This window comes from Vidua macroura, chromosome 4 (genome assembly GCF_024509145.1).
Source record: "Vidua macroura isolate BioBank_ID:100142 chromosome 4, ASM2450914v1, whole genome shotgun sequence".
In the NCBI taxonomy this organism is placed as follows: domain Eukaryota; kingdom Metazoa; phylum Chordata; class Aves; order Passeriformes; family Viduidae; genus Vidua; species Vidua macroura.
The window spans coordinates 42,084,645-42,097,214 of record NC_071574.1 but is presented as its reverse complement, the minus strand read 5'-3'; the positions used below and the strand labels follow the sequence as shown (position 1 = coordinate 42,097,214).

The following is a 12,570-nucleotide window of genomic DNA, read 5'->3' as shown; positions in this document are numbered from 1 at the left end:
TTCAAGAGATACTCAAGAAGCACAGTATATACAACTTCATACTTAATTAGTTGTTAAAAATTTAAAAAAAAAAACTGCTTTGAATGTTATAAGCAGGCTTGGCAATATATTAGTCTTTAAGGCTTCATGGCTGACACAGACTTTATGTCAGGCCCATACATATCCAAGGACTCAGAGGAAAGACAGATGATGCTGATGTCAAAAATCTAACTTTTTGGCAGCTACAGTAGATATCATCAGACAGTACAACTAGCCCTAAAGTGTTGTGTCAGTTTCCTCAGAGAAAACATTATCTGTGTTAGACTTTGAAAAAATAATATGAAGAAATTAGAAAGCTCAGCATTTAATGCCTCAGGAAGTTCTGGACAAAACTGTTAGGAGCCATTGTGCAAAGCCTCAATGACTGCAAGCACAAGGACACAAAGCCTTTGAAATACCTACTTCCATCAACACAGAGCTGAGTTAGTAGTGAGAAAACTAGAAAACACATCTTGAATATTTTATCAAGGAAAAGAATACAGGGGAAAACACACTGAAAAGATTCATCAAGCTCTAAAAGCACATATTGAAAATAATTTACTTATAACTATTAATCTCTGCAGATTTGCTGATACACAAACTACAAAGACTATAACAACTCACCTACAGAAATTAAAGTCATTTAAGGAGTAAATACAAAAGCCTTAGATTCTGGAAGAATTGTATCTAAATAGCAGAATGTAGATCAGCACTTCTGGATTCTGCTTATTTGTTTATTTAGATCTGTTTTTGGACAAACTGGTACATTTCATTGAGTTCTGAGCAAGTTCACATGTAAAATGAAGACATGCATGCTGATCTGAAGCAGCAGCCTGACTGAAAGAGGCACTCAATAGTCTGAGACATGCTCTTGTCACAATGTTAATGGATAAACACAACACACAAGTTCCTCTGACATGACTGCTTTAGACAACCCAAGGAAAAAGCCTGCCCCAAGAAGAGTTGCCATTGGCTTATTGCTTATGACATTCTGAATGGTCTGTTTTAGTATTTAGAGTTCTTGTGCCAGATTTATCTTCCAACATAGTCTATTAATTTAGTCAATTAAAAAATAAAAACCACTAAGATTTTATATTACTTTTTCTCCTCTTTTGTGCAATTTTGATACCTATTTAGTACCTAGGTATGGTTTCTCGAGGTTGGGATTGAAGGCACTTGAGAAGCTATTTCATGTTCGGACTCAGGTATTTATTATTTCTTATCTATGTTACAGTCTCACTACTTGAGTTTGGCAGCTTTTTCATTAGCAAGGCACAAAATGGCTAACTAACTCTTGTTATAAGGTCTTTTAAAACTAAACTATCCAATTAAGAAATGACACCTAGATTATTTTCCCTTTTAACCCAATAACTGATCCCCTGAAGTCCGCAATGCAGACTTTTCTGTCCAATCATAAAACATCACCCAACCCCATGAAGAAGAAGGAAGATGGTAAAGAAGAACAACTTGCCTCTGCCCTAAAACCTCCATCTTGCTTCATATTTATTTCTATATTCTAAAACCCCAAACTCTATGTTTTCCACCCTGTGATATTACAGACTTCTAACCAACTACACATCTGTAATCCCAGTGCTATTAATCAATTTTAAAAGCCTGTTCCACAACCTCAGGTCAAATGCAGTGTTCTCTTGTGGGTCTGTGCTTTTCAGCACAGAAAGTTTAAAATTCTCAGCATCCAGGATTCCAACACCTAGGAAATGCATGGGAGACAGGGACAATGTCTGGGCAGAAATCTATTGATGTTTCAGTGAGAATTTTTTCACTCAAATACATACATTTTTTACTCAATACATACAATTTCATATACAAGGTATGTTTTGCATTCTCTGTTTCTAAGGAGCATAATGAAAGATGTGAAATACAGAAGGCTTAGGAATCTGAACTATCTACTTCAACTAAATTAAAATTTAAGTATTCTGTCATTTTGTTCCATTTTATTTCAAAGAGCATGTAAGCAAACAAGTCTTTCCAGATGAAACTACAGGAGTGATGATATTTATAAATAAATGAGTAAAATAGAGTGGTCCAAAGCTCAAGGACAGAAGATGCTACTACATTCTTTTCTCAGGACAGTCTCTCAGATCACTTTAAATAACAGTGAAAAAAATTGTCTGTGTGACTCACCACTTCATCTTTGTCCTCAGGAGTTAGCTGAGCAGAACTTCTTTCTTCCTCCTGCTTGACTGATCTCTCATATAAATCACTGACAATGAATGAGGGGTAGTATCTGTCCTTTAGAGTTTCATAAACATCTGCCTGTATTCTGTAGAATACTTCAATGCCTTTATTTCCCACAAGACTTTGCTGTATTTCCTTATAAAGGGATTTTTCCACAGGTATTTCTCTGCTTTCCACAAAAAAATTCTGGTAAATTTCACTCACCAGTTGAGGTATTTCAGCCTAGGAAGCAAGGGAAAGGGAGGGAGAAAAGAATAATGAAAAGATATTGAAAATATCAAGATGACTCAGGACCCAGGTGCACAATTTGAAGGATAATCAAGCTAATTTCCTATCCAAATGTATGAGAAGACATCTGTAAACCTCTTACTGAGATCAAGCATGCTGCCTGCCTGTGCACCTCTGCTAAGCAATCCATTTTACAAGTTAAGTATGGGTATTTGTTAAGTGAAGAAACAGCTGTGCCTGAAATTGCCAGAGCTTCCGCACTTTTAAATCCATGTTCCAAAAGATGGCATTGAAAGGAAGAAAAGTGCTAGAGCAACAGTGTGGTCACCATTTTAAATTCAGATGGGAAAGCTCAGCTGTATCAGCCCTCCTGTCTTCTGCTGAATAGAATCAATTCACTTTATACATGATTATAATTCATTTGCAGAAGGGGAAAAAAAAATATGCAAGAAGAGGAAAAAAAGCACAATTGAAGAGACATTTACCAGTACAGGAGGCTGAGTATTTTTACTGATCACAGTAAAGTGCACAGGATTGAAGTTTGCATTAATGAACAGGAAAGAGAGAACATAATGCAGCCCAGCCCATGATCAGCTCCCTAAATTACCATCCCCTTAAACTGGACAGAATTGAAAAAGGTTTATCCACTCCCTCAGAATGGCACAATGTTCTTACCTGCCTTATCTGACAATACTACAGCCACATGACTGCAGGACATTACCTTTTTGCAAGCTGCCCTGTAGTGGCAGATATATCCATACCCATATGTACATACATATTGTTTTGAACAGGAAGACAAAAACCAGAGCTGAGAGGTCATAAAGTGATTTATAGTAACTTTTCCAATCATGAGAAGTTTGCAAATCAGAACTGATTTACAGAACTCTCTTCACAGTGCCTGACAAACCGTTTTTATCAACACTCTCTAGCTTGAGTTGGTTGGTAGTCATGTCTTCAGACTGTATTAATGGTTCTCTACTCATACTCTACAATTTGTCTCTCTGTTTACAGAATACTTTATGTTTTCCAAATGACTGGAATAAGAGCAATAAAATTACAGTGAAAAAGAAGTCAACTGATAATCAATTATCAAATCTGTATTTCATGCTAGCATGAATTCTGAAGGTTTAATTGCTTCCCCCAAAAATCCACCACACCAGTCATTAACAGCAAATTTGTCCTCTACAAATTCTTCCTCTGCACCATTACTTCAGGGTACTTGTTGCAATTTTAAGTGATATTCCCTATCCTTGTTTCAGGGTTCTAATTGCTACTTTATTTTAGCCAAAATTACAATATAACATTGTTTCTTCTCTCCATCAGTAGGGTGGCATTCCTGGAGAAACTTAGCTGTTACAGTTTAGGGAAAGGTCTTTTAAAGCAACACCCCTCTTCGAAAAAGATTTTAAGAACATAGATACACACAATTTCATTATTTTGGATTGAACAGGCTATCTGTAATTGGCAAGATGAGCCACTTATGTACAGACTATCCAATTAGAGTGTGCTTCTAGGTTTTATGTGAACTGATACAACTAAAGCCTGCATGCTTTACTGAATGTTTTTTCTCTGGTGGAGGGGGAAATAATTCTACTACTTTTGCATATCAAGTATTCCTTTTAACAGATGTTGTTACACCATCCAACAATAAATCATCATCACAACAGCCCACAAATTTTAATTGCAATATTATCCTCAAATATTGACATGAAGCAGTTAAAAAAAATCCCAAATTGCTTAGAACCCATCCTATGCTATTGATATTTCAAAAAGATAAAGGCATTTCCTAACATCAAGACCACAACAAGCAGTGTCATCAATGTACAAAGCCATACAGGCTTGCAACTTCTTCCACCTTGTTAGCATTCTTCAGATTCTCCACAGACTCCCAGAAGCCGATCAAAGCCATCTTGTCCATCCTCTCCATGTAGATCCGGAAGTGCTCTCGGTATGAAGGGTTGGCCAAAATTTCGTCAAACTGAAGAATCTGAAGAAGGGAAAACTAAGAATAAAAACTAGGAAAATGCCTAATTCTAACTCCTTTCCTTATAGGGAAAATCTTTTCACCATGCATCCCACAATCGTGTCCTAGATTCAACTACACAGACCTCCTACAGTAATAGTTTTGCTTCATTAAAAAAAAATGAGAGTTTTAAGTACTTAGGAGATAAATTCATCATGATATCAGATATCAGATAGTAAATACCTCCACATCTTTCTGATCAGGACACATTTCAAAGGCCTAAGATGACATTTCAAGTCACTCATTAAATGCTATTGTCAAAAATGTAACTTCCAATGTTCCTGCAAAGCAGAGGAGCTGAGCTGAAAGCTAAATGATCTGCTCTTTACTTGTTTCAAACACCAGCAGTTTCCATACCACAGCCTACAGAGCTTTCAGATGTATCTCAATTATTCCCAGATACACAGAGAAAGATGGAATACCTTGGCTGCCAGGGCATTTGGTGGCCAGTTTCCACTGTTATTAAAAAACATCTATCAGAAACACAGTCAGGAACAATTATGTCCTGTGATACAATGCTCAGGACTTCTCCTGAGTGAGGAGGGTGTACATCAGGCAGTAAAGAAAATGAAACAGACTTCCTGTACCCATGCAGATGCTGCAGCCATTAAAGAAGTTGCATTAAAAAGCCATTATCACTTCATTATTCTCTACTATTTTTGTGAATCCAGGCCTTTTCTGTGAGAGAAACACTTGAAAACAAAACACTTCTCTGGCAAAATGATCAAAATTTCCCTTACTGAACAAAATGAATAACCTTGTCTTTCTCTGAAAAATAGGACCAATATTCCAAATACCTCAATAAAACCAAGCAACCTTTTCTCTCCAACTCTTCAGTGTTGCAGCTGAACCAGTTTTCATGTTGCTTATTTAGTGCCATTACTTTTATCACCTAGAACCCAAACACACTACCCAGAGTAGTCTGAATTTCTTTCTTTGTTTCTCACAGGCACCAACCAACTCACACCTTTTTCTTTGGAAAGAAAAGAAGGTCCTTAAGCACTGGGGCTAATGAGTCTTCCTATGACTTTGCATTTTATAGCAAAGTTTATCTGGTATAGAGCAAGATGTGAACTCTGAGATTGAGGCATTAATAATTTCTCTAAAATGGGTTTTCTGATACCTAATAATAATAATAATACAATTTTAGTCAGCAGAATACCTCCCTCTCTGGGAAGACTGCTCGTTTTCCTAAATCTAGCACCTGTGAAACTCTACAACCAAGTTATACTTAGGAAAAACAGTTTCCTTGTCTCAAGCTACACGTGAGGAAACCATCTACATGGGCACATAAACAATTATTGGCACAAAATCAGTGCCTTAACAAACCAAGCTAAATTTGGTTCTTTAACAACTGCAATCATCTATGTTTTGCCTGAAACAGCTCCCCCAAATTTTGGGCAGTGTTTAAGTAAATTATATTTGTCTCATATGAAATGCCCATTTACATCTTTAAACTTCCCCTGTGATAATCATGTGCTATTCTTCTCTTTGTCCTTTACCATACCAATATCTTCTGGACATGACTTAGCTTTAAAACTATTTAGATATATGAATATCTGCCTTTAAAAGTTCACTCTATAAACCTCAGTGAAAAAGCAGAGAGCATCTTGTTCAAGCTAAGCTTAATACAGAAATGGCAATCAGGTTGTCAAAAAGAACAACACAAACATGGCAATTTAAAGGCCAGTCTGTGATTTTGCCTCATTACTGTGCATCATCATATTTTCTATTCAATCATTCTACCAGAGACAATGATTTAAAATACAAGTGTAAGAGGGTCTTCTAGCCCCTTGAACAGATGTTTTCCCCATCTCAGGGACTGTCAGCTGTGTAAATAATAGCAGAGTTAATAAATCACAACATGGGGCATGTGCTGTCACTTCTTGAGTGAGAGGTCACCTTGGTCTCTATATTTCTATTATCCAAGCCATACCCACTCTGGCTGCCAGCAAGGAGGGTAACTAACAAACAAACCCCTCTCAGAAGGAACTGGGGCTAAGTGCTGCTGCAGGGAGCAAGGCAAGTGCAGCCATCTCTCCCACCTAACAAAGGACCCATTGCACCAGTGCCCCGTGGTAATCAAAGCAGCAAAGCCTAGCAACAGTGTTACACAAATCTCCCAATAGATAACCTTGCAAACTAAAACAAATAAATTAATGGGCAGAAAAGCTTATTCTCTTGCAGAAATTAGACCTTTCAAACTTTTTCTTGATTTTTCTTTAAGACTGGAGTATTCTGGAATTATTAAATATGTTACCAGTCCTATACTAAAAACATTATGTTATTGCTGCAATGCCAACAATGGCAGATAAGAGGATTTCAGTTTTGAGGTGAAAAATCATAAAGTGTATGTGTGCTGGTTTTGGCTGGGGTAAAGTTAACATTCTTAAGAAGCTGGCAGGGGAGGGGCTATGTTTTAGATTTGTGCTAAACACAAGGCTGATAACATAGAGATGCTTTTGTTATTGCTAAGCAGAGCTTACACAGAGCCACAAGGCCTTTTTCACTTTTGGTACTGCCACACTGGGGAGCAGACTGGGGGTGTGTGGGAGACTGGGAGGAGACACAGCCAGGACAGGTGACCCCAACTGACCAAAGGGATGTTCCAGACCCTATGGCATCATGCTCAGTATCTAAAGTGGGGGGGACATGATGGCATTTGTCTTCCCAAGTCACTGTTAGGTGTGATGGGGCCCTGCTCTCCTGGGGATGGCTGAACACCTGCCTGCCCATGGGAAGCAGTGAATTCATTCCTTGTTTTGCCTTGCTTGTGTGTGTGGCTTTTGCTTTCCCTATTAAACTGTCTTTATCTCAGCCCATGCGTTTTCTAGGTTTTACCCTTCTGATTCTCTCCCTGATCCTGCTGGTGGGGAGCGAGCAAGTGGCTGTGTGGGGCTTGGCTGCTGTCTGGGGTGAAACCGCAACAGTTCTTTTTGGCACCTAGCTCTTCTGTGGATCTTCCTTCCTTTCAGGCGTTATAGAAGAAGTTCTGCAGTAATTTGTAATAGTCAGCAAAAGATCATTTTATGATTCAGTATCACCATGGATTAGAGCACAAAACTCTAAGCTATGTTGGCACATACACAGGCATTAGGGCATTTGTACACCCTCAAATCTAATATCCAGTTAGCAGATATAATCTTAGAATTATCAGCCTCCACAGCAACCCTTCAAATCCTGTTAATTCAAGAGCAGCTTCCAGGTTTGGAAAAACCAGAAGCTTTAGTGTTGCCACATCAATTCCCTGCTTCAATAGGCATGTAACTTAGATATCACAGCTGGTCACAGGCTCTGCCTAAGATGAGGAAAGGGTCAGGTTTTTCTATTTTTTCTTAAGTGGGGTGCTTTAACCAGCATCCCTAGCATGTGCCCACAGGAGAGACTTGTCCCCGGCTCTGCAAAGCAGACACTTGGTCTTGTTAAATCCCTGAAGACAGTCACAACCTCTCTCTGGACAGGAACATAGAACAAATAGGTTATTTAGGACTGCACAGGCACTAGGCACAGATTAGATGCACTGTACTGTATTTCTTTGCAACATACCAGAGTCCCATTCACTATAACCACATTGACCTATTATGAATAGCCCAAATAAAGCTGGTAAAGCACTGCACATGGTTGGGATGAGCAGCATATGGGTCACTAGAGGAAATTTTCTTCTGGGATAACAGGATACAGTCAGATTGCAAAACTTCTGGTTGCTGCTTTGGATTTTTTCCTTTTTTTTTTTTAATTGGTAAAAGGCAGGAATAAGTGGAATGTAAAAACCAGTACTGATAAATATCTTTTTCCAAGCTGTATTTTAAACCCCCTTAACTAATGTTTTTTTTCCATAGACTGACTAAAATTAAAGCCTGTATTTATCTTGTTATGTTTTAAAAAGAGCCAAGTCATCAGAAGACTATCTCTGTCACATCAACGTAAATGAAATGCAATTATTATTTAAGTATCAGAAAGTATATACTAACCATATAAGGTACCTGACTATTTTACTGCACATACACTAATGTAGAATAGTCTTAATATTCCCTAAATTCTGTACCATGATGTATCCTGACCTAATATGATCTTACAATCTGAAGCTCAGAAATCACTGTGAAAATCTGGTAAGTCACCAGTTAAATCAATATCTATCCACAGATGCAGTGGAAGCAAGATCATCTGCAGGAGTTTCATCTTAGTCCTCATCATCTGGATTTTGAACATGAGCTTGTTCCACCTCAAAATACACTCAGATGGTTTCCTTGCTATTTCACACCTAATTCAGGGTCAGATCCCCACAGCCCCTCCTAGAAGCCATGATCCACAAAATAGCTCCACTAAGATGCTGTGACTCCATATGTCAAATCTAACAGATGAGGGGATGTGGCTGTTGTGCTCAGCACAAGAGAGGAAAAAAAGTATTCACTGGATAAACACAGACAAAAAGAATCCAACTAATTATTGCAGTAATGTGCAGGCACAGTTCCTAGGAAAAAGGACTAAAACAGCACTGACTATAAAGGGATGCTTTATATATTACACTTACTCAAACTGTGTTTTCTCCAAAAACAAATCTAACATCGTGGGCAGAGTTTAAATCAGGATCAGAGGTAATGACAGAATTCAGATTCAGACAGTAGCTGTGGTTTGTTTGTCTGTTTGTTTGCTTACAAGCATTGGATTATAATTCACATATTTAGGATTTCCCTAGAGAACCTAGATTCAGGAAAATTAGGTGAGTGAAACATGTACAAAATCAAATGAACAAAAATCACAAGACTACATAATCAAACAGAACACTGACAGCTCCAAATAATCCATCTCCATATATAAGCCCATAACCAGAATATGCATAAATAACATTTTACCAGCAATGCCATTACTCCCCTACTACTGCAGTCAAGAAAAAGCTTTCTATAGGATGCATAAGTGAAATCAAAATACAAGTTTAATTCACTAGTCAACTCTTTGTTCAACTAGTACCAAAAATTCCCCAAAGTTAATAACGTATTCAAGCTCCTACATTACACTTTAAATATTAATTTAAAACACCATCAGTAAATGCCCATTTCTGACCTATTTCATGCAAGTTGAAGAAAAGAAGGCAAATATACAGTTTCTTCTACAAAAGCTAGTTCTGCAGTTTAGATGCTACCTTAACAGAAAAGCTGGTACAACCATACTATAATGAGTCTAAGAGTAACAAGCTGCAACCTAATATAGCTTATCTAGTAAATCCCAAACAATGCCTTTCCCTTTTGCTTAGAAAAGAGCCTGAGTGTTCAGTCAATACTGCCCAAATGGGGGCATCCAAACAACACCAAAATAACATCCAAAATAACACCAGCTGCCTTGAAATAAGAACCCAGACTGCAGCTAAAACAATGTTAGAAGATGATGAGAAGAGGCAACAGTGAAGAAAGACTGATTCCTCAGTTAAGCATTTTTCTGTGCTCAAAATGGGACAGCATGGCCTCCATCTCTCAAGCAGCCTCCTGCAGCTTATTTCCTGGCAATGGGGAATCAGGGACAAGAGAAGGGAGAAGCCGTTTTCCTATTTTCTATACTGACATAACTTTAGAGGAGTTCTAGGGCTTCATCAAAACATCAAAAGCTCAGAAGCAAAACTGCCTCAGATCCCACTGTTTACACCATCACCGCAACAAATGCCTGTGCAAGAAGTCATTATTGCTATTAATAGTACCATTAACTCAATATCGAGCTGCTCACTGATATATTTGCAGGATATAACCCCAGGTCAGCAACTCCCACTAAAAAAACCCATTGGTCCATGAAACATGCAATGTCAACTTCAGGAATTCCTTTGATTTTAATTACAAAATTGTATTTTATTATATTCCTGACCAGTGCCTGCCCCTATCAAGTGCATCTTCACTATTGGACTCCATTCTTGAACAATCATATGTCCCCATGTATCTATCCAAAAATGTTGGTAACGTCTCAACAGGCATCCAAAGTGGCATCATTGGCTCATGCAGTGCTGCCACATGCTCCCGTCTCTCTTTTTCTCCTTGGCATCACTTGCTGCACTCAACTTCAGGAAAGAGATCAGGACTGTCTTGGCACAGTCCATGACACACCATCTGAAATCATGCTTTAAGGACAAGTGGGGAGTAGTGTATCATTGTGATTCAGACCTTAGTCAAGAAAAAACAAAATTCAAAAAATAGGAACTATTTCTCCATTATTCTACTTCTTCTAAAATGCTACTAAGTTACAATTATTATAAGGCCATAATGAAAATTAAAGATCCCTGCAGGAAGAGATAAGCTATCTCCTACCTACATGAAAAACATAAAATCTTTTCACATTTGAATACATCAGCTACTGTTCTCTGCCCAAAGGAAACAGAACAGATTACAAAAGAAGTCACTAAATTTTTTAAAGATTTGCAAGGCTAAGTAGTCATTTTATTTTTGTAGATGCTGGCCAACACAATAGTTGCTTCTAATTCCAGACTACAGTGGTATTGAAAACTAGCATTCAGTCACAGCATCTTTACCAGAGTTTTTCTGCAACAACTGCCCTGCGCTTTGTCAAATACCTCCTTCCCTAAGTGTTGACTTTTGAATAATTCAGTACCTTCAAAACCCACATATATTTCCTAAAGTAAATGTAATGAAGGCCAAAGACATATTGCACATATGTTGGCAGTCTTTTATTTGAAAGCAACTTGCTACTTTCACAAAAGCTGCTACCATGTCCTTATTAACTCTCTACAGGTGGTATGTCTAAAAAATCACACGTGCTTACAAGCCACTCAACCCTTTGTGAAGTTTCACATTGCACAATGTTCCAAGCTGCGCAATTAACATGTCTTTTTGGGTACTTCAGTAATCTTTTCCCAAGGTAAATAAACCAAGCATCAATTAATTTGTACTCGACTCCTGGGGGAAGGGAGGGATTAACGACAGTGGGGTAACATGATCCAGTGGTAACACACTCAGAGAGACCTTCCGACAATGCCATTTATACCTTCTGACTTGGAGGGCCATCGCCTTCATCAGAAATGCCATCTTCCTGCTGATCATAAGCAGGCCCTCCCAGGAGCCTTATTCTCTTCTCACATTGCTTCTTTGCCACTGTCAGCTGATTAATATACCTCTTCACATTGCGAGCCCTTAGGAGGTCAGCTTTCATTGCTGCAGTTTCTTTTCCTTTTGAATCTAAGGATAAAGCAAATCAGAGGCAGTATTTTACAACAGGAAAACATCATTGTACCATTGCTTCTGTGAAAAGCAAATCAGAGATCGTATTTTATGACATGAAAATATTGTACCACTGCTTCTGTGACCTGTCTGATCAAAACATCTGTCATCTATGAATCAAAACATCTGTCATCCATTCTCATCAGTACAGACACTGGCAAGTTTGTATTTGAAACAGAATGATGATTTTGAAACATTCTGCAATTGTAACTCAACGGTTTACACAAAAAAGTTGAGGAAAAAAAATCCTTATTCAAATGCATAGCAAAAACCAACCCCTCCAGCTCTCTTTTCACAGTTTGTTAGAGGACACGGGATGTACATTTATCAGATAGCATTAAGGAAATTACCTACAGCCATGGCAAATGATAACACATGGAGCTGATAGCTTATATACCTTACTGAACATAACACTGACTGCCTGGAGTCACGAGGGACTGGGCTCTCTTCCCCCCCAGCCCAGTGTGACACATTCCCACACATCTGATTTGCAAACCCAAACTTGTGCCTGATGTGAACAGCATATCATACAATATCCCCTCCAGACAACTGACCAAAGTTCATTCAAAATGGTCAGATGACTAAGAAAAAAAATCTTATAATGCCACATCAACACTGCACAGTACTGTTAAAAAGTAAAGTAATGTGAAGATGACAGTCAGCTAAATAAGATTTAGTAATAGCCAGTGTAATGGTTATGCATTCTACATTCCATCCTCTTCAGCTAATTACCAGGGTCTAAAAAAAGGAGCAGCAGATATAAAACCCTGTTGCGTGGAAATCATGTTTAATATCTGCAGAATGCAACTGATTCACATTTATACACTGGTTTTATTTTCCTCTTGCTCAGTGATAACACTCATGCTTTTTTGGGCTGCAGCTATTACT

The 12,570-nt window shown here is 38.2% G+C and overlaps 1 protein-coding gene across 1 annotated transcript in view; it reads right to left on the bottom strand.

Annotated features, from left to right (window-relative positions):
• Nucleotides 1–12,570, bottom strand: part of SNX25 (sorting nexin 25) — an 80,972-nt gene that overhangs the window by 20,739 nt on the left and 47,663 nt on the right. Inside the window, exons 7-9 of the mRNA XM_053974998.1 lie at nt 11,450–11,640; nt 4,301–4,432; nt 2,164–2,439 (exon numbers count right to left, since the gene is read on the bottom strand). Coding sequence (XP_053830973.1) covers nt 2,164–2,439; nt 4,301–4,432; nt 11,450–11,640 — 599 coding nt within the window. The remainder of the gene's footprint in view (nt 1–2,163; nt 2,440–4,300; nt 4,433–11,449; nt 11,641–12,570) is intronic.